This window comes from Callorhinus ursinus, unplaced genomic scaffold (assembly GCF_003265705.2).
Source record: "Callorhinus ursinus isolate GAN/ISIS: 27379988/994484 unplaced genomic scaffold, GSC_fseal_2.0 scaffold43, whole genome shotgun sequence".
NCBI classification, from domain to species: domain Eukaryota; kingdom Metazoa; phylum Chordata; class Mammalia; order Carnivora; family Otariidae; genus Callorhinus; species Callorhinus ursinus.
The window spans coordinates 5,786,387-5,807,004 of NW_027397105.1; the positions used below are offsets into that span (position 1 = coordinate 5,786,387).

General features: G+C 46.9%; 1 protein-coding gene across 1 annotated transcript in view; it reads left to right on the plus strand.

Annotated features, from left to right (window-relative positions):
• The window catches only part of DNAH9 (dynein axonemal heavy chain 9), a 206,620-nt gene that overhangs the window by 146,380 nt on the left and 39,622 nt on the right, over window positions 1-20,618 (plus strand). Inside the window, exons 32-36 of the mRNA XM_073881496.1 lie at window positions 5,040-5,250; window positions 9,987-10,114; window positions 11,562-11,670; window positions 12,840-12,987; window positions 17,450-17,624. Of these exons, the coding sequence (XP_073737597.1) occupies window positions 5,040-5,250; window positions 9,987-10,114; window positions 11,562-11,670; window positions 12,840-12,987; window positions 17,450-17,624 (771 nt within the window). The remainder of the gene's footprint in view (window positions 1-5,039; window positions 5,251-9,986; window positions 10,115-11,561; window positions 11,671-12,839; window positions 12,988-17,449; window positions 17,625-20,618) is intronic.

Genomic DNA, 20,618 nt, shown 5'->3' on the forward strand with positions numbered 1-20,618 from the left:
GAGAGAGAGAGAGAGAGCATGAGAGGGGCGAGGGTCAGAGGGAGAAGCAGACTCCCCGCTGAGCGGGGAGCCTGATGTGGGACTCGATCCCGGGACTCCAGGATCACGACCTGAGCCCAAGGCAGTCGCTTAACCGACTGAGCCACCCAGGCGCCCTGTATATTATTTGTTTTGTGAGGATAGGGACACTTACGTCTATATGTAGATATAAAATGTGTATATAACAAAATATATATGATACACAAAGAGACAGAAAGTGCAAGAGTCAAGATGACATGGAGAGGATTGATCTCTGTGCAACATGTTGCCAATGAGAATTTTAGAAAGAGCTTTCTAGAACTGGAGAAACCTGAGATTGGAGGGGCTCAGTCAGTACTGAACAGAATGGATTCGAATCAACTTTTACAGAGACACACCGTAATGGAATTTCAGAAATCAGGGGTCAAGAGCAAATGGTAAGTTTCCTGGTTGCATGATGGGCTAAAGAGATAGGCACAGGGGACCCAAGGTAGAAGTGAGGTTCAGGACAACATGGGAGCCTCTCATCAGCAATACTGGGCACTAGAAGACCAGGAGTCCATTCCTTCAGAGTTCTGAGGGAGAGGGTTTCAAAACCAACTGTGTACCAACCAAGTTGTCATTCAAGGTATTATCAGAGGGTCCTAAATTTTATTTCTTATGTATCCCCTTTTTAGTGTTTTATTTATTTTTTTGGCTTTTTTGGTGTTTTGTTTTTATTTAAATTCCAGTTGACATACAGTGTAATATTCGTTTCAGGTGTACAGTATTGTGATTCAGCACTTCCGTACATCACCCGGTGCTCATCACAAGTGCGCTCCTTAATCCCCATCACCTACGTCACCCATCCCCCACCCACCTCCCCTCTGGTGACCATCAGTGTGTTGTCTATTTTTTTTTAAAGATTTTATTTTTTTATTTGAGAGAGAGAGAATGAGAGAGAGAGAGAGCATGAGAGGGAAGAGGGTCAGAGGGAGAAGCAGACTCCCCGCTGAGCAGGGAGCCTGATATGGGACTCGATCCCAGGACCCTGGGATCATGACCTGAGCCGAAGGCAGTCGCTTAACCAACTGAGCCACCCAGGCGCCCAACCATCAGTGTGTTGTCTATAGCTGAGAGTCTGTTTCTTGGTTTCTTTCTGTTTTTTTTTTTTTTTACCTTTGCTCATTCGTTTTGCTTGTTAAATTCCACATATGAGTGAAATCATATGGTATTTGTCTATCTCTGACTGACTTATTTCACTTATCATTATGCTTTCTAGCTCCATCCTTGTCATTGCAAATGGCAAGATTTCATTCTTTTTATGGCTGAGTAATATTCCATTGTATCTATAAACCACTTCTTTTTCATTCACCTATCAATGGACACTTGGGCTGCTTCCATAATTTGGCTATTATAAATAATGCTGCAATAAACATCAGGGTTGTGCACCCTTTTGAGTAAGTTACTTGAAGACATACTATGGAAAAATGAGGATGAAAAATAAAAATGCCATGGGTTTCAAAAAATCAAGAATCAGGAAAAAAAAAAAAAGTCCTAGCATTTTAGCTGTCAGCAGACCTAGAAAGAAGTGAATCCAAATTAGGGCAGGAAGTCCACGGTCTCCAACAAAAAGACCTCAAAAATGGATACATTCAAAGCAAGAATAGAGCAACAAGATGAAAGTTCTTTTGTGTTTTATTAAACTTCTCAGTTATGGGGCCTGAGGCATATGTCTTTTCTTTTAACAAAGAAAAAGGAAAGCAATTAAGAACACCAAGAGAAAAAAGTCATGGTCCAAATATTTTTTTAAGTAAACATAACCTGGTATTGATCAACATATGGAGTGTTAAGAAAAGAGTATCCATTTGACCTTGGGTTGATGCTGAGAACATCCTCTGTCAAGTCATGACACTGGGCCCGTAGAGAATGCAATGTATACCAGGCAAAAGCTTTCTTCTGTAGTGAAAAATCTCTATAGCTGTAAGAACGTAAGCCACGATCAGTCTTCAACCCTTACGATCACAGAAAATAGAGAGGGTCCAAATACAAGGCCAGAACAGAGTATAAATATTATCAAACATAGCAGTATAAAAGTATAATGTGCCTGCAAGAAGATAGGAGAAAAGATAAAGCAAAGGATGGGGATACTTATATATTTACCTTGCAAAAGATACTGTCAAGATGGACCCTGAAAAACAAACTGAGGATTCTAGAGGGGAGGGGGTGGGGGGATGCGTTAGCCTGGTGATGGGTATTAAAGAGGGTGCGTTCTGCGTGGAGCACTGGGTGTTATGCACAAACAATGAATCATGGAACACTACATCCAAAACTAATGATGTAATGTATGGTGATTAACATAACAATAAAAAATTTAAAAAAAAGATACTGTCAAAAGTTGGGATGGATTCATAATCAGCAGAGAATAGAAATAACTCATTCATCTGTTGATAAATGGATAAACAACTTGTGATCTACCTACACAATGGACTTTTATTCAGCTATAAGGAGGAACGATGTGTAGATACATGCTACAGTGCAGATGAGCCTTGAAACATTATGCGTGAAAGAGACCATTCACAAAATGCCACATACTTTTATAGATCTACTTAAATGTCCAGAAGAATCTAATTTAATAGAGGCATTGCACAGGGCTGAGGTAGGAGTCGGGGGATGGGAAGTGACTACTCATGGTTGAGTAGGTGAAGAAAATGTTTTAATAGTGGTAATGACTGGATGGTCCTGTGAATAGGCTCAAAACCATTGGATCAGACACTTTTCAAAAGGTGACTTTTATGGTACTTGAATTCTATCTCAATAATGCTATTGAAATAAATGAAAAGAAGTTGGTGGAACTAGAAAGTGATTTTAAGGCTTTCGGGATCAGGGAAGGCGTAAGTAGTTGTTCATGGGGAAAAAAAAATCTTAAGAATACAACATAGTCTCAAAAAAAAAAAAAAAAAAAGAATACAACATAGTCTCTGTTCAATAACAAGAGCACTGCTTCCATTTCCCTCCCAACCCCCTCCATTTTTTTAAATGCAATGCCCTCAGGCTAGTTTCATGCTAAAAATCCTCCAATGCTTCCTGTTGTACTTAGAATAAAATTCCAAGTACCAGTTCCTACATAACTGACCCCCCTGCTTACCTCTCTCATCTTGTCTTATACTCGCTCCCCCACCCCCCCCTTTGCTGTTCGTTGAGCCCTCCAACCTTGCAGCCAGCCAGAACGGGATTTTTTTTTTTTTTTTTTTAGATTTTACTTATTCACTTGAGAGAGAGAGAGAAAGCATGAGCGGAGGGGAGAGGCAGAGGGAGAGGGAGAAGCAGACTCCCCACTGAGCAGGGAGCCTGATGCGGGACTCGATCCCAGGACCCTGAGATCATGACCTGACTGAGCCACCCAGGTGCCCCAGAACCTGATGATTTTGTGTTCACTGTCACTCCACCTGGAATGTCTCCCGTGGATCTTCATGTGGCTCACTCTTTTTCATTCATATATTAGCTTAGATATCAGCTCCCCACAGACCCCTCCTGACGCTTCCCTCATCCTTATCTGGGAAGACCCTTCGTTAAGTTCCTGAAGGACAAAAACAAGAGCCAGGGTTGAGAATCTGCTTTGGGTGCTCTTGGGCTCTGAACCCGAGGAACCTGCAGTAGCTTCGGACAAAGAAGAGGAAAATATTGATGCTGTGGAAAACACAGCCCAGTATCTCAGTTACCCTGCCACCGTGGAAACAAGTCATCTCATCCCCCAAAGAAAAATTCATCTGCTTCCTTTATACTGAGCCTAGCAGTAATGCTCTTCTCCTGATTCCCGGGTTGTACAGTTCTAGATATTTCATTTTAACACCTGTACCACTTAATTTTTTAAAAAAACAGAGAAGTTACTTTTTATCATGTTGTAAAGTGTAGAATAAATAGGATATACGGGGGGAAATCTTTGTAATGTCCCACCACACTGTGCATATTCCAGTACCTTACTTCACCCATTCATGCTCCTCAGCCATTAAGCGTATTATAGTGCAAAATATACTTGATCTACATTAAAGTTCAATGCCTTAGCCCATGGTATATAAGACCCTTCATGATAGGGGCCACCCAGCTTTTCCAGCCATCCTTCATGTTTTCAGCAAATATCTGTTCAGCACTTAGTATGTGCCAGATTCTCTGCTAGACACTGGGAATAGAACGATAAGAAAACCAGTCCTGCCTGCCTTCACAGAGCTGATAATCTAATAGGGAGAAGAGTAACCATGGCAATGTTGAGTACCAGGATGTAGGTATGGGACACCTACTGCAGACTAAGGGATGATGCAGGTCTGATGGGAAAAAGGCGGGAGAAAGGATAACTTCTGAACAGAAGACACCACATCTTGAAAGACGTAGACTCAGGAAAGAACATTAATAAGGAACCCCAATTGTCTACCTGGAATGTGCACGCTGGGGAAGGAGAGAGAGAAGCTGGTTTGGGCCAGTCTGCACAAGGGCCTCGTAAGCCAGTCTAAGGATTTGGGATGTCATCACCAAAGCTCTGGAGAACCACTGAAGGGACAGAGGAACGGCAGTGACATGATCAGATTTTCATTACAGTAAATGTGCTCCTACAACAGCGTGGAAAGGCAAGCCTGGAGACAAGCCAGGGTAAGAGTGGTAAGACCTTCAGTGCTTATCAAGGAACTCCTTGACTCCAGGCTCATCAAACCATCTGGTCAACCACATCAGGCTCTGTCACACCACCAGCCTTTGTGCTGTTATACCTTTAGCCTGAAAGATCATGGATTGGGGGGGAGAGTCCTCTCTGAATCTCCCTCACCTGGTATACTCTCCAGCACTTAGTTGGTGACTAATAATTACATGGCAAATGATGAATGAGAACGTTGCCCCCACAGTTAGGACCCCTCACCACATCTGGAGGTGAGAAACCCTTCCTCTGTTGATATCAGGTCTCCCCTCAGATACCAGCCTGGGGCACAGAAGAGCAGTTGGGATGTCAGTGAGTGACAAGTTGGTCCCTCTGGCTGATCTGTGTGTCTCCCCAGGTGGTCCAGCTGGAGGAGCTCCTGGCCGTGCGACACTCCGTGTTCGTGGTGGGCAGCGCCGGCACTGGCAAGTCTCAGGTGCTGAAATCCTTGCACAAGACCTATCAGATCATGAAACGCCGCCCCATCTGGGCTGACCTCAACCCCAAAGCAGTCACAAACGATGAACTCTTTGGCATCATCAATCCAGCCACCAGAGAATGGAAAGATGGTAAGAACAGGATGCCCCTGGGACAAAATTCCCGCTTAACCTGAGCCCTGGGGGGCAGGCTTGAATCTACATCCAAGGGTGAACTTCAGAGGGAAGAACACTGGCCTGATCGGTTTGGAGTGGGAGAAGGAGGTGGAAGGAATCTTAAAGAAAGGAAGACCCCAATTTTGGCTTGGAGGGGAACCTCAACCGTTGGGAGATTCTCTCTCCTTGGAGACCCTTCCAGCTGCTCCTTGAGAGAGGGCATTGAAAGAGGAGAAAGCAGGGCAGGCATTCTCCAACCGTGGTTCTGTGATTGTGCAGCACAAGTCAGAGTCCCTACATGGCCTGGCAGTGGATTTAAGACACGGGTGGGGTAGGGAAGCCCACAGCTCATTCCCAAAGGGGCGGCGCAGCGTGCTCTGGCTTCCCACAGTGGGCACCTGTTCCTGTCAGCCCCCAGAAGTGCTAGGGAGACATCACTACAGACAACGGGGCCTCAGGGCCTAGCTGAAGACATCATTCATTACCGTTCATCACAGACCATTATCCCTTCTACAGTGATTCAGAGGGTCCCAGACTCCTGTTCACTTAGCGCTAACTCCAGTGTCACGTTTCAAGATTTCGAAATCACTGGTAGATGCTGGAAAGGGGCACTGTCGCTGGGAGAGAGCTGAAAAGAAAACTCTGAACTGATAGGACCTCTTTCTAAAACCCACTCGGCTTCTGGAATGAGGGCCTCCCAGCTCCCTCCTCCCATCTCGGTGTCTGACTACACAGGATCCAACCGCCTGGATTCTAATTTAGGACCTTCAGTCAGAGGCCTAGAACAAGGGGACTTAGTGGGCAGCCTCTCTAATTTTTATTTCACTCACCATTAATGAGGCTTAGCATCTTTTCCTCCTTATTGGCTTTAGTAATTGGTTCTTTTGCAATTTTATTTCCTTGTATTCTTTTCTTATCCACTTGTAACAATTCTTTATATATCAGAGGTAGTAACCCTTTGTTCTATGCATCACTAATGGTTTTTCCTGTCTACCACTTGTCTACAGGTACTTTGTGGCATAATTACCATGCACTTTTTTTTTTAAATTTTTAAAAGATTTATCCATTTATTTTAGAAAGGGCGAGAGAGAGAGAGAGAGAGTGAGCAGCAGGGAGGGACAAAGGGAGAGGGAGAGAGAGTCCCAAGCAGATTCCATGCTGAGCAAGGAGCCCAACGCCAGGCTCGATCTCACGACCCTGAGATCACAACCTGAGCTGAAACCAAGAGTCAGTTGCTTAACCAGCTGAGCCACCCTGGCACCCCAGCCGTGCACTTTTTGAAAGAGGAAATTATATCTGTCCATTCTCTTGGCATCTGGGATTCCTATTTAGTTTATTACTCTTTCTCATTTTCAGTTATAGATACAGTATTATAAATTTGGTCCTGAAGATACTTTTTACAGGAACATCTCTTTTATCCATCTGGAATTTATTTGGGGGCTTAGTAGGAGGTAAGGTAGAGAATCAACTTCATATTTCCTTCCAAATGGATAATTGAATGTGCCAAGACCATTTATTAAGCAATCCATCCTTTCCCTCTGAATGTAAGCACCAGCCTGTCACATATATCAAGATCTGATTCTGGGTTTTCTGTTCTGTCCCATTCATTATTTAATCCTATACGAATGTCATTCTGCTCTGTTCACAATCATAACATTTTAATGTCTGATGGCGTAAGTTCCTCCCTAATATTCCTTTATAATTTTCTTGGCTAGTCTCAGGCACTTATTATTCCATGTTAAATTTAAGCTCATATAATTCAAACTTTAAGCTGTGTTGTAATTTTAAAGTTTTATTAAATATACTGTACTCATCCAGTATGGAGACATTGACAAAGATTTATAATCATAAATCTGTATTCACAAAGAGAACTACTAAGTAGATGGAAGACAACTTTTTAAAAATTTTTCAGGGACTTGAGAAAAATAGAAATGTGGATATTACTGCTATACTTTTTTTCAAAATTGGACAGATCCAATAGACAGAAAAAAATAAGCATAGTCATAGAGAAGTTGAGAAATACATCATCAAACTCAATAGAACACATCATTTAAGAACTTTGCATCTTAGAAGTAGAAAATATTCCTTTCTTGGTACATTCCTAGAACATTTACACAAGTTTGAGGTTTAGTTGGGCACAGAAGAAACTGTAATGAATTCAAAAATATCAATTTACAGGCCACATTGTCTGATAATAATGCAATAGATGCAGAAATGGACAGTAAGAAAATGACCAAAAATAAGTGTACTGCTTACAAATCAAGAGATGCTCACAGGGCAGCCGGGTGGCTCAGTCGGGGGTCCAGCTGTTGATCTCAGCTCAGGTCTTGATCTCAGGGTCTTGAGTTTGAGCTCTGCATTGGGTTCCAGGTTGGGTGTGGAGCCTACTTAAAACATTAATTAATTAAAAAAAAAAAAAGATTCTCACTTAACCCCCTGGGTGAAAGAAAAAAAAAAAAAACACCTTGCATACAAAAACCAAGGGAGCATGCCTAAGACCAATAAAGAAGAACTCTAAACTCTTCTTATTTTTGAAGATGGGCTAGAAATGAAGGAAGTAGGTGTCCATCCTAAGAAATTACCCAGAGTGGTAAACTGAACCTGAAGAAAATCGGGAAGAAGAAACTTAATAAGGATACAGTCTGAAATTAATGGGAAGGAACCAAAAATAAAATCATAGGAAGGATAAATAAAACATAAATATGGGTTCTTTGTAAAGATCAGTAAGTCCATTGTGAGCAAGATTGATGGGGGAAGAAGAGTAAAATTAGATCCAATTAAGAATTAAAAGCTGTAACAGCAAATAAAGATTAAGATGGAAGAGATCACTTAATTATATGATACATGTTTGGAAAACTAGGAGAAATCAAAACAATACTTTAGCAAAATATAATATTAACAAAATTTACTCAATAAGAAGCAGAAAATGAATATTGAAAAGGACAATTTAAAACAGTAGCAAAAAAAAATGGTTCCAAAATGGTAATAAAAAAAAGGATACCTCTCAATTCATTTTATGAAACCAGAATAATCTTGATATCAGCCTTTATGTAGAACCAAAAAGAGCCCAGTTTCACTTAATAACAGATTCAGAAATCCTGAATAACGTCACCAAGTAGATCCCATCTCTACATTAATAAAAATAAGAATACACTTTGATTAAGTAGAATCTACTCTAAGAATGCAAGGATAGATTGAATATTTTAAGTTTTCATGTAAAGCTTTGCAAAATTAAAGGAGGAAATCATGTGCTCAACAGTAGGTGCTAAAACCTCAGGAGCTATTCCTAACTTCAAAATTCTAAGTAAAATAGGAATAGTTAGAAATACCTTAAATATGATAAATCTAAATCTTTATAAATAAATCTTCGTCTAAAGCCCAAAGGGAGAGGGGCATTCTGAATGACGAGAAACTGAAGCCATTTCTATTAAAATCAGTAATAAGGGGGAGCCACTACCAACATTATTATTCAGCACTGCTTGGTGTGGGATTCTAGAAAATGCAGTAAGACAAGAAAACAATATGTGGTATAAGCTAGAGGAAAGGAAAAAAATTATTTTGCTGCTTATACAACTTTATACCTAGAAAATTCAGGAGGCATTTTGAAAAAAAATCACTAAAATTAATATGAAAATTTACTACTGGTAACTAAGCATAAAATAAATACAAAGAATTTGAAACCTTTTCTTTCTATAGCCAGCTAAAAAAAGGAAATACAGAAAAAAATCCGATTTGCAAAAGCAACAAAACTATGAAATGTTTAGGAGTACTTTTAGCCAGATATAGATTGAAAACACTGTAAAAGTTTGTTAAGGAACATAAAGTAACATTTGAATAAATGAAAAGACATACCAGATAGACATTGGGGAGGGTATGTGCTACGGTGAGCGCTGTGAATTGTGCAAGACTGTTGAATCACAGATCTGTACTTCTGAAACAAATAACGCAACATATTTTAAGAAAAAAGAAAAAGAAGAAGATAACAGGAGAGGAAGAAAAGGGGAGTATGTCAGAGGGGGAGACGAACCATGAGAGATGATGGACTCTGAAAAACAAACTGAGGGTTCTAGAGGGGAGGGGGGAGGGGGATGGGTTATCCTGGTGATGGGTATTGAGGAGGGCACGTTCTGCATGGAGCACTGGGTGTTATGAACAAACAATGAATCAAGGAACACTGCACCAAAAACTAATGATGTAATATATGGTGATTAACATAACAATAAAAAAATTAAAAAAAAAAGACATACCATATTATCGATTGGGAAAGCTTAATATCATAAAAATCAATTATATCCAAATTAAGATCTAAATCTCACATAGTGCCAATTAGAATCACATTGGGAACTTCTCTCAAAGCCTGGGCTGCCATCACAAAGGATGAAATCTTACCTAAAAAGGTTTTCTGTAAATCCATCACATCCTAGTTGCCTGTTGAAACGATTCTCTGCGTCCCTTGTCACCTAAGCCAGTACCATCAGATTTTGTTAATGTTTTGCTGATGATGTTCTTAAAAGAGTCAGAGGGAGACTCAGAGACGGTAGCACCTTAGCACTAGCTGTCAGATTTCAATAGATTAAAATACACATCCAGTTCTGACCTGGCTTTTCCATTTACACCTTCTCCTGGGTGTCATGGCAAAGAGGGAAAGGCTGTCTGACGAGAAAGAGCATCAATGATGAGATGGTTGGTGAGCAATTCGTGGTTCCTTTTAGGACTGTTCTCTTCCATCATGCGGGAGCTAGCCAACATCACCCATGACGGACCCAAGTGGATCTTACTGGATGGCGACATAGATCCAATGTGGATTGAGTCTCTGAACACTGTCATGGATGATAACAAGGTATCGAGGGGGGAAGGGAAATGCCCAGGCCATCCCTCATCATCTAGGAAACCAGTTTCCCAGGTGCATCGGGAAATCTCGATCCCACACGAGGGCTGGCCCCAAGTAAGGAGTCGCTGGAAGACTAGTGTCTTTATTTTTTTCCCCAGCTTCATTGAGATATAATTAACATATAACATTGTGTAGGTTTAAGGTGTGTGATGTGCTGATGTGTGTCTTGTAAAATGACCACAATAAGGCCACTTAACAACCTCATACAATTGCATGCGCGCAATCACTGCATTTTTAGCATTGTCATAACTGTCTTCAGAATCGTCAGCACAGAGATGAATTTAATAGTCATAGCTGGAAAGAATCTTCAGTCATTAATTCAAATCTTTTTCCTTTAGTTTTTCCTTCTTTATAAATAAGGACACCGAGGGTCGGAAACCTTCTAAGCCTGTCAGCCATCCTCAGTGGTGACAAACCATTATCCATGGAGAGTCTGTTTTCTTTATTGTAAACAGTGAAAATCGACACCAGTAAAGTGGCCGCGAAGCTGGTGGCTGATCCTGAATTTATTCAGAAAACGCATCTGGATTCGAAGGTTTAGGGTGGTTTCAGCATTGACAGAATCATTGAACTAAATGTGTGCCCTCCCCGAGGGGCTGCTTTACTTATTTCTTATGGAAGTGCAGTGGACACGCAATGTTACGAGAGTTTCCGATGCACAACATAGTGACTGGACAACCCTCTGTGTTAGGTGGTGCTCATCACAGGGGGAGGTACCATCTACCACCACGCAGCGCTACTACAAAACCACTGACCATATTCCCTACATCGTGCCTCTCATCGCCATGACTTACTCATTCCATAACTGCGAGCCCAGTACCTCCCTCTCCCCTTCATGCATTTTGCCCACCCTCCCACCTCCTTCCCCAGAGGGACTACTTTATTTTTTTTTAAGATTTTATTTATTCCAGAGAGAGAGAGGGACAAGCAGACGCAGCGCCAAGCCCAGAGCCTGACATGGGGCCCAGTCCCAGGACCCTGAGATCATAACCTGAGCCAAAACCAAGAGTCAGACACCCAACGAACTGAGCCACACAGGCGCCCCCAGAGGAACTACTTTAAAAGAAACAGTGATATGAAACCTATACTCTTTTTAAAAATAGTCTTGTTATCCCAGTATGGTCTAGCACATTCAAATCACTGACCTCCATTTCCAGTTTTTAGAGAACTTATTTTTTGATCCATTGTACACACAGGGATGGAGGTAGAGAGGCTACAAGACGAGAGGTAGAGGATTCCTGTAGAATATTTAGAGAATACTTGTAATCAGAATGAAGAAAATAGTCATCCTTAATCCCCACCGGGAGTAATCAGCCAAATCCCCCCCCCCCCCCCCCCCCGCGCCGGCCGTGTGTCCTCCCGCCTTCCTACCTGGCATGTCCCTCCCTGTGTCCAGGTGCTGACCCTGACGAGCAATGAGAGGATCCCCCTGAACCCCACCATGAGGCTGCTCTTCGAGGTCGGCCACCTGCGGACGGCCACACCAGCAACTGTCTCCAGAGCAGGTACGACCCAAGAAAGGAGAAGACCCACCAGGCTGCTCACTTGGAGACAGGTGCCCCTGGCATCACACGGGGTGTGGCTGGCTCTGAAGGAAGCTGCAAACAGGGGCCAGACGGCGCTCACGCGGACCTCTGGCCTGCTTCTCTGCTCCGATCGGTGTCCATGAGGGTGAGCAGGTGCTCTAAGGCCAGGGCCATGGGATTTTCTTAATTCAGAGATGGGAAGGGAAAGGCCTCTGAGCCGGGCAATGGTCCTCTGCACAGAAGTGCCTCGGCTGAGGCTGCTTTTAGGCCAGTTCCCTCTTCCCACGTCAGTGGAGACGACCAAGGACTGCTCTTCTCACTGCATCCTGGTGAGAGATGACAACTGTATACCTTAACTTACCTCTGACTCCACCTTCCAAATTGACCAGCACAGCCTAGGGCATAAGGAGAGTGAGTTTGCTCTCTACCATAACATCGGATTCCCTTTCGAGGACCCAGCTGGGAACATGGGGTCCAGAGAATTCTGTATTCATTCTCTAGGGCTGCCATAACAGGTCACCACAAACCCGACGGCTTTGAAGACAACAGACAAGTATTCCCTCACCGTTCTGGAAGTCAGACATCCAACGTCAAGCTGTCAGCCCTCTAGGGGACAATGCTGCCTTGCACCTTCCAGCCTGGGCTGGTGGCCCCATGGCTCCAACCTCCACCTCCTCCGTCACGTGGCCTTCTCTGTGTGTCTTGCCTCTTCTGTCTCTCACAGGGGCACCCGTAACCATCCCACCCAGATAATCCAAGACAGTCTCATCGAGGGATCCTTGATCACATCTGCAGGGGAAGGGCTTTTTTTGCCAAATAAGGTCATGTTCACAGGCTCCCAGGATTGGGACACGGATATATCCTTTTGGGAGCCACCATGACAAGGGTGGGTAATGACCGTCTTCTTTCCTCCTGAGCCTGGACGTGGCCACACAGCCTTTCTCAACCCTGCTCCCCGGCAACTGTTACCAGTCAGTTGGAGCTGGTCCCGACAGCAAACCCACTTACCCTCTCAAACCGAGGCCAGCTCTCTTTCTTCAGAGTCCAGTCTCCTGTACGTTTTCTGCCAGAGAAAGCAACTCCCTGGGGGTGAGGAATCTACTGGCACCTGTGGAGGCTTCAGTGACCAGAATTCTCTGTGTCCCCAGGAATCCTGTACATCAACCCGGCAGACCTGGGGTGGAACCCTCCGGTGAGCAGCTGGATTGACAGGAGGGAAATGCAGACAGAGAGAGCCAACCTCACCATTCTGTTTGACAAGTACCTCCCAACATGCTTGGACACACTCAGAACCAGGTAGGCCAGGGAGTAAAGGAAGGTAACAATTTAAAACTGCAGTAAAGAGCCTGTCAGCTCACACCTGCTATCCCGCTGATGTTCTGTTCTGTCCCTGAAGCCAGATGTCCCCGGAGCCTTCCCCTCCGGGTCTGGCAGGTGGCAGAGGGCAGCACACATTACGATGGCCACGGGATGCCTCTTGTCTGCTCAGGCAAGAAGTATGGTGAGTGAGGAGGAGAAAGATGCAAAGTGACCGTCGTGTGTGCATGATGGGTGTATCCAGAGCTTGTGGGTTGCGCTACGAGTTGACAATCGTGAGAGTCTTCACGTTGCAGGGCACGGAGCTGGCCCTCTTATAAACGAAACACACGCCAGATCAACAGACCTAGAGGTGACGATGACACATGTCAGTGATAAACGGGGCCCACTTCCTGTTGCTGGCTGGGTGTGCCCACCGCCCGGATAATGCAGGACCTGATATAATGTGTCATTCCACCAGTGCCCCTGTGGACGCTGAAAATTCACTTTTCCTCTTACAGGTTTGCAAAAGTAAAAGCAGTAAGCGCTGACTACTTACCCCGTAAACAAGAGAGTAAGGGCTCTTACCCGGGAGGATACTTATTACAGCAAGAAGCGTGCAGGTGCCTGCAGAGGGAGGCTCGAGGTCTGGGACCTGCTTTTATTTTACCCCTTCTTGCCAGTGGGTGTGCCCTTCCTTGAGTCAGGCAGCCAGCCTCATGGTTCAGCCAAGTACCTCCATCAGAGGTCGGTGCTGGGGAGGCGGTGTGACTCAGGGATCCGTAGCTCCCGAACCTTCACCAAGGTAGGGTCAGGACAATGTTTCTGGGAAATGAAGGCCGCTGCTCGGAACGACCGCTGACTCGGTGTTCACTGGTCTGTCGTGCATGGGACCAGCTCACAAGCATGGAGGTGGGGGTGGAAGGGGATCTGCGGGCTGCAGGAAGCCCGGGCACTGTCCTGACCAAGAATTATTTTCCCGATCTTCTATATTTTCCAAAACCCTTGAAAAGTCTCCAGCCTCTGTGGCCTGTGGGCTCTTTATGGCCTTGGGATCTAAGGAGATAAAGAAGCCCGGACAGCAGACGAGGTCGGGAAGTGGGCACAAGTGGTCAGTGGCACAGGGGGGCCAGGGCAGCTGAGTTAAAATGCCACGGGAAGGGAAGGTTTTCAGAAAATAGTGAACGTACCCCTGTCCTTTATCATTTGCTGAGACATTCATCTGATAGAGCCTCTCACTAAAAGTTTGGCCATTTCCCACTCTGGGCACTTAGGACAAGAGATGCCAAACTCTTATCTATGTGAGTATTTGTGTGTGCACGCACGTTTGCACCAGCCTCTGCACCAAGCTCTGGAGATGCTGACTTCAGGCGGTCTATCCAGAGACGGCTCCCCCGCCCAGTGTCTGAACTCTGTGGCCATCAAGGACGAAACACGTCCATGGTTTATGGTGCCCTCATGGGGTGGCATTGAATGCTCACAAAATTCCTAAGAGGGCAAAGCATCCGTGGACAGGGGGCAGAGGTTCCGTGCTGTGCCCTGGGGACCACGATTTTCAGTAACAAGGCGCTGGCTTCAAAGTCGGACTTCCCTCGTAGGGCCGGCTTTCTGGGGCCCTGGTACTACAGAGCTGTGGGTTGTCCGCATGGAATAATTTTTTTGTTAAACAAGCCGGCCTCATAAGGGGGGATGATAAAGCAACTTGATTTTGTCTCCCACTGCTCCTTCAAAAACCATTTTATGTGGCTGGTCGTCCTCCTGCCCCTAGATGAAATCTAAGTCACCATTTATGACTTTTCTGGTCATTCTGCAGTAATACAGAGGTACGTGATCACTTCTGGTCACACACACGTGAAAACTTGTAAAAGCAAACTCCATTTACAGGGAAAGTTTCTGCCCCTGCCCCAGCTCAGGCCTGCCTCCTGCTCTCCACCTGCGGTGGGAAAGGAGTCTTTGACATCTTTTCTCCTTACTCCTCTGCACCAGCCCCCCGCCACCAGCTGTAGCTTCTGCGCCCTTGGGGTAGAAGGGGGACAGAGAGAAGAGAAAGGGCAGGAAAGATCTTAATGGCTAGAACCGGCATGGTCCAAGTTACCCTAAGTGTGGCAGATGTCAAATCAGACTCTCGAAGATCCCGAGTTCCTTGGCCCCTCCGCCATCACTGGAGACCTCCCAGATGCCTTTTCTTGAAGTAAGAAATGCCTCTCCACCAGCCAGTCCTGAACAGCTCCTCCTACAAAGCCCCCCAGCGGCCCTGAGCTCACGGACCCGCACCTGGATTCCAGGAAATGCTCACCCCTCTTTGCTTGGATGAACTGGGGTACAGGCTGCGCCAGCAAGCCACCTCTCCACACTCCGCTGTGAGATAAGCAGGTGTCCTTGGGTTTCCCGGGCACCTGTCCTTTGCCACCTCAGAGCCACCGTGCAGCCCCTTCCCTGGCTCTGTGCTGGGTCAGCACCTGCCTTCCCTGTGAGTTCTCTTCCAAGCCCCAAATGCTAATTTCTCTCCCCTGCAGTGTCTCCCACTTTGATCCTCTCTCCCCCTGAGAAGACCAGAGGCCCCCGTAGTTGTCCGGGACCTGTTGGGAATGGTCAGTGTAGCTGGCCCCTCTTACCTTGGTGCCTCACCCAGAACCGGGCCTGAGACAGCTGGCCGTGAACCTTCCCCTCACAGATCGGTGTGGAAGAAATGAAGGAAAGCCTGTCAAGTCCTTAATTTCTCCCTCATGGAAGTAATGCCTAGACTGCGGGACTGCCTCCTAGTAGTATTGCTGTAGGATTGCCACCAGATTAAGAGTCGAGCAAACACGAGCCACTGCAGAGGATGGAGCGCGTGCATGTGTGTGTGTCCACGGGGGATGAGAGCGTGTGTGTGCATGTGCGTGTGTGTACACGTGGGGGGATAAGAACATATGTGTGCATGTGCGTGTGTGTGCACTCGGGGTATGAGAGCATGTGTGTGCATGTGCGTGTGTGTACTCTGGGGGTGAGAGTATATGTGTGCGTGTGTCTGTGTGTGTACTCGGGGGTGAGCGTGTGTGTGCATGTGCGTGTGTGTACTTGGGGTGAGAGCATGTGTGTGCGTGTGCGTGTGTGTGTACTTGGGGTATGAGAGCGTGTGTGTGCATGTGCGTGTGTGTGTACTCGGGGTATGGGAACATGTGTGCATGTGCGTGTGTGTGTATTCGTGGGGGTGAGAGCGTGTGTGTACTCGGGGGTGAGAGTGTGTGCACTTGGGGGGGTGAGAGCGTGCGTGTGCGTGTTCATGTGTGTGTTCTCGGGGGGGTGAGAGTGTATGTGTGCATGTGCGTGTGTGTACTTGGGGGTGAGAGCGTGTGTGTGCGTGTGCATGTATGTGTACTCGGGGGGTGAGAGCGTGTGTGTGTGTGTGTGCATGTGTGTGTACTCAGGGTGGGGTGAGCACGTGTGTGTGCATGTGCGTGTGTACCCGTGGGGAGGTGAGAGTGTGTGTGTGCACGTGCGTGTGTGTACTCGTGAGGGGGTGAGCATGTGTGCGTGTGCATGTGTGTGTACTCGTGGGGGGGGTGAGCGTCTGTGTGCATGTGTGTGTACTCGTGGGGGGGTGAGAGCATGTGTGTGCGCACCTGTGGGGCGATGAGCACGTGTGTGTGCGTGTGTGTTTGTGTACTCGTGAGGGGGTGAAAGCGTGTGTGTGCATGTGCGTGTGTGTTCTCTTGGGGGGTGAGAGCATGTGTGTGTGTGTGTGCATGTGTGTGTACTCATGGGGGGATGAGAGTACCCGTGTGTGCGTGTGCATGTGTGTGTACTCGTGGGGGGGTGAGCGTACCCGTGTGTGGGCACACCCATGCACACACTCCTGGCCCCTCGGGCATAGATGCACCTCTGCGCATCTCTTGCTACCTGCCTTTCGGTCCAGACCTCCAAATCCAATACGAAAAGTATACACACCAGGCCAGCGCAAAGTGAGGTGTATTTTCAGAAGGCGAACTCCATCAAGTAAATGATGAGTGTGTAAAATGAGCATCTGTCGGGGCCCACTCTGCCCTCCCCCCTAGTAAGACTCTGGTTCCAGAGAACATGTGTTCCGTGTGTTTGAACTGAGGGACCTGGAGTGGAAGGTCCTGCCTCAGCCCTGCACTCACCTTGACTCTTGAGGAAATTGTGAGGGAGTGACACTGAGATTTTACCCCCTTGTGTCGCAGCAGCCCCCGACCCCTGAGGACTGAGAGGGACAGTCAGTGTTCAGAGAAGGGAGGAGCAGATGGGGAGGGTACCAGAGGGAAGGGCAATGAGAAAGAACTTTCTCCGAGCACTCTGGGCCCTTCTTGGTGAGGAGCCGATGAGAGTAAAGGCTTACGTAGCCCCACGCAATCCCAAAGAACCTGACGGGTCACAGGTCCGCCAAAACCAAGTAGGTTCCAGCAGGCCTCCAGGATAGGAAATCCGGTGTCATACGATGCATCTGGGTCTCTCTTTGCAGATTTAAGAAGATAATTCCAATCCCAGAGCAGAGCATGGTCCAGACGCTGTGCCACCTTCTCGAATGTCTTCTGGCCGAGGAGGACATCCCTGCGGACTGCCCCAAGGAAACCTACGAGCTGTATTTTGTGTTTGCTGCCATCTGGGCTTTTGGCGGAGCAATGGTCCAGGATCAGGTAAGAGGACATGCCGTGGTTAACACGTGCAAGCCCACAGTGGCAAAAACCGATCTTCCAGCAAAGATTTGGGAAAAGAGGACAGCTAAATGTCAGCATTAACGTGAAGGCATCAGGGGCGCCTGGGTGGCTCAGTCGGTTGGGCAACTGCCTTCGGCTCAGGTCATGATCCTGGAGTCCTGGGATCGAGTCCCGCATCGGGCTCCCTGCTCGGCAGGGAGTCTGCTTCTTCCTCTGACCTTCCCGCCTCTCCTGCTCTCTATCTCTCATTCTCTCTCTCTCAAATAAGTAGATAGAATCTTTAAAAAAAAAAAAAAATGAAGGCATCAAACTTTTTTGTTATCCATCCATCGCTCAGCTAAAGACGTCAGCCCCCAGAGAAGGGCCTCTTGGAGGGAGACAGATGAGCTCTGGCTATGTTTTGAGCTATTGCTTTAGGAGTTGGTAATATATCCTGATTTCTTGGAGAGTTGCGGCGTTTCGGAACAAACGGCGGTGTAGGTCCACTACTTTGCAAGGTGATGCGTGTTTGATAGAATGACGCTGTGTTATAGAAGCTTTAGAGGGAGGAATCTGTTTAGCATTCCATAACAAGCACAGACAACTCTGTTCCAGGCCAGAGTTAACGAGCTCTTCTCCATTCCCCGAAACACCAAGCTGTCCACAGAAACGTGGACCAAAGGTTAATTGACATCTAGGGGTAGGAAACCAGATCACTATTATCACGGTTTTGGCTGCTCTAGCCTCGGGCATGGGGGTAGGGATGTTGGCTTGGAATATCGTGACATCCCATTCCCGGACCCTTCCCATATCCCCGGACTTTTCCTTTTCTTTAAAAGATTTTCTGAATTTATTTGAGCGAGAGAGAGCAAGCATGAATTGGAGCAGGGGGCAAGCAAGGGGCTTAACCGACGGAGCCACCCAGGCGCCCCTCCCCAGACATTTTCTTGGCTTAGTTTCCTCCAAATTAAAAGTTCTTTATCTGGAAACATCATGTTCAAGGTTAGGCAAGCCAGCTTTGGACAGCCGACTCCAGCTATCAGGCAGTCCCGTAGGGGCTGAGGGCACGGCCTCTGGATTCGAATCGTAACTTTGCCACTTAGTATCTGGGGGATGTTGGGCAAACTGCTTCGCCTCTCTCCACTTAACCGCCCACCTGTGTACGAAGGCAGTGAGGGTGCTGACAGCGGTGTCCAGTTTCTAAGGCTGTTGTAAGGATTACAGGAAGGGATACTGTTCTGATCGTCCGTGAAAGATACGTGCAAAGCTCTTAGAATTGTGCTGGTGCACATACATCCTTATTAGTAGTCATCTCGTACCAGAAATACTCAGCTTCATAGCAAGTATCTGGCACCACCATCACCCCCCCCCCCCCCCATCGCAAGGGATCAAACCAAGCTGCGGTGCATGGAGAGTTAGGGTTTACTCTTTCTGGTCTGGGTTGATTGGAGGCTCTTTCGAGGAGAGAGGTAGAAAGTTTCAGCCTCTAGGGCAAAGCCGTGTTCTAGAATCCAAAATGGCAGTGAGCCGGGAGAATGAATTTAGAACGAACAATTAATTTCTTGTCCATTCTCACAGGCCCTGGGTGTTAGCATCCGTCCTACCTCCCTTCCCTCCCTGACATGTTCTTTGGTGTTCCACACTCAGAAATCAGCTCTCACAAGTTCCTGGGATGTGTACCTCTCCCCATCTCCAGAGCCAGAGCCAGAGCCAGAGCCAGACGCTGGGCAGGGGGAGATGCCCATGAGAATTTCACACTGCCCCTTGCAGTCTTTGCAGCTTCTCCATGGACTGTTTCTTTGACAGCTTTCCATTTCCCCTTTGAGGCAAGGAGTCCAGCAGGATGGACGAGGTCTCACTGAAATACCGAGACCCAGAAGGCATAGGTTACTGCTTTCCATCAAACGCATGCCCTGACCTTTCAGTGGCTCACATGTCGGATAGCAACCACTGCTGGGCTTCTCCCCCGTGTTGGTGCTTAGCAGGTAGTGGGGGATCAGGACAAAGACCCTTGGTCAGTTTTTCTGTCGCAGTATACATTTAAATCCACTCAAGTCTTTTTAAAAGGCCTGGGAGAAAGCATCCCTCCAGGTGTCCTGGGCTCTGGAGCACTTGGAGCCATAGGCCGCCATGCTAGCACATGGGGAGAGGACAAGGGAGAAAGCTTTTAGCAGCAGGGAAGGCCCAAGACCCCAACACAAGCTGCATTCAAGCCAAACCCCAGAAAGAGTGCCGTAGGTAGAAAAACAGGAAGGCGGCCAAAATATTCACATCCGGAACAGCGGTGGTGCTGGTGTTTGTGAAGCTGTCATTAAAGCAAAGGAGAAATTCAATATGCAACCCATATCCGAGTAGAAGCTCCAAAAGCAAAAGGATGCTCTCACTAAATACTTTGCTGGGATCCCGGGAAATGGTCTCTCAGAAGCAAGTGATGTCTCAGAGAGCACCAGCTCGGGGGACCAAACACCTGAGTCCAACTTGCAGCACCTCCGTGTGCTTCTGGAGGCCATCCTTTTCAGTTTTTGTCTTTTCGTATATCAAACAGGAGCAGTTTGTACTAGCCAGGGTAACTTGGAGCATGGTAAGCATCAGGTGAGGCGATATTACAGCCCAAACTCTTCTGCAAAGTATACAGACGCACCTCAGTGTCGTCAAGTTCAAAGGGCAGGAATGGGGGCCACAGGACTGTCCAAATCCAAAGGCGATGGGGGTGTCTGAAGGGGCCTCTTCATGAAGGTCACTGCTGAAGAGACGCCCAAGGAACTGAACCAAGAAAGCACTGCCGGCTGACTCAGCAGAGGTGACCTTGTGTTTGGTGTCCAATTAGAGTGGAGGTGAGGTCAAGTGCGGGATACTGGGGAGGAGCCGGAGCTGGTGCAGCCTGGCCGGTGGCGTGGCTGGTTCACTGACCGAGGGGCTCGAGGTGGAATTGGAGGTGGGGAATGGAGAAGATCCACAAAACCTCCTTTGTTCTAGAGGTGGCCTCTGCCTCGG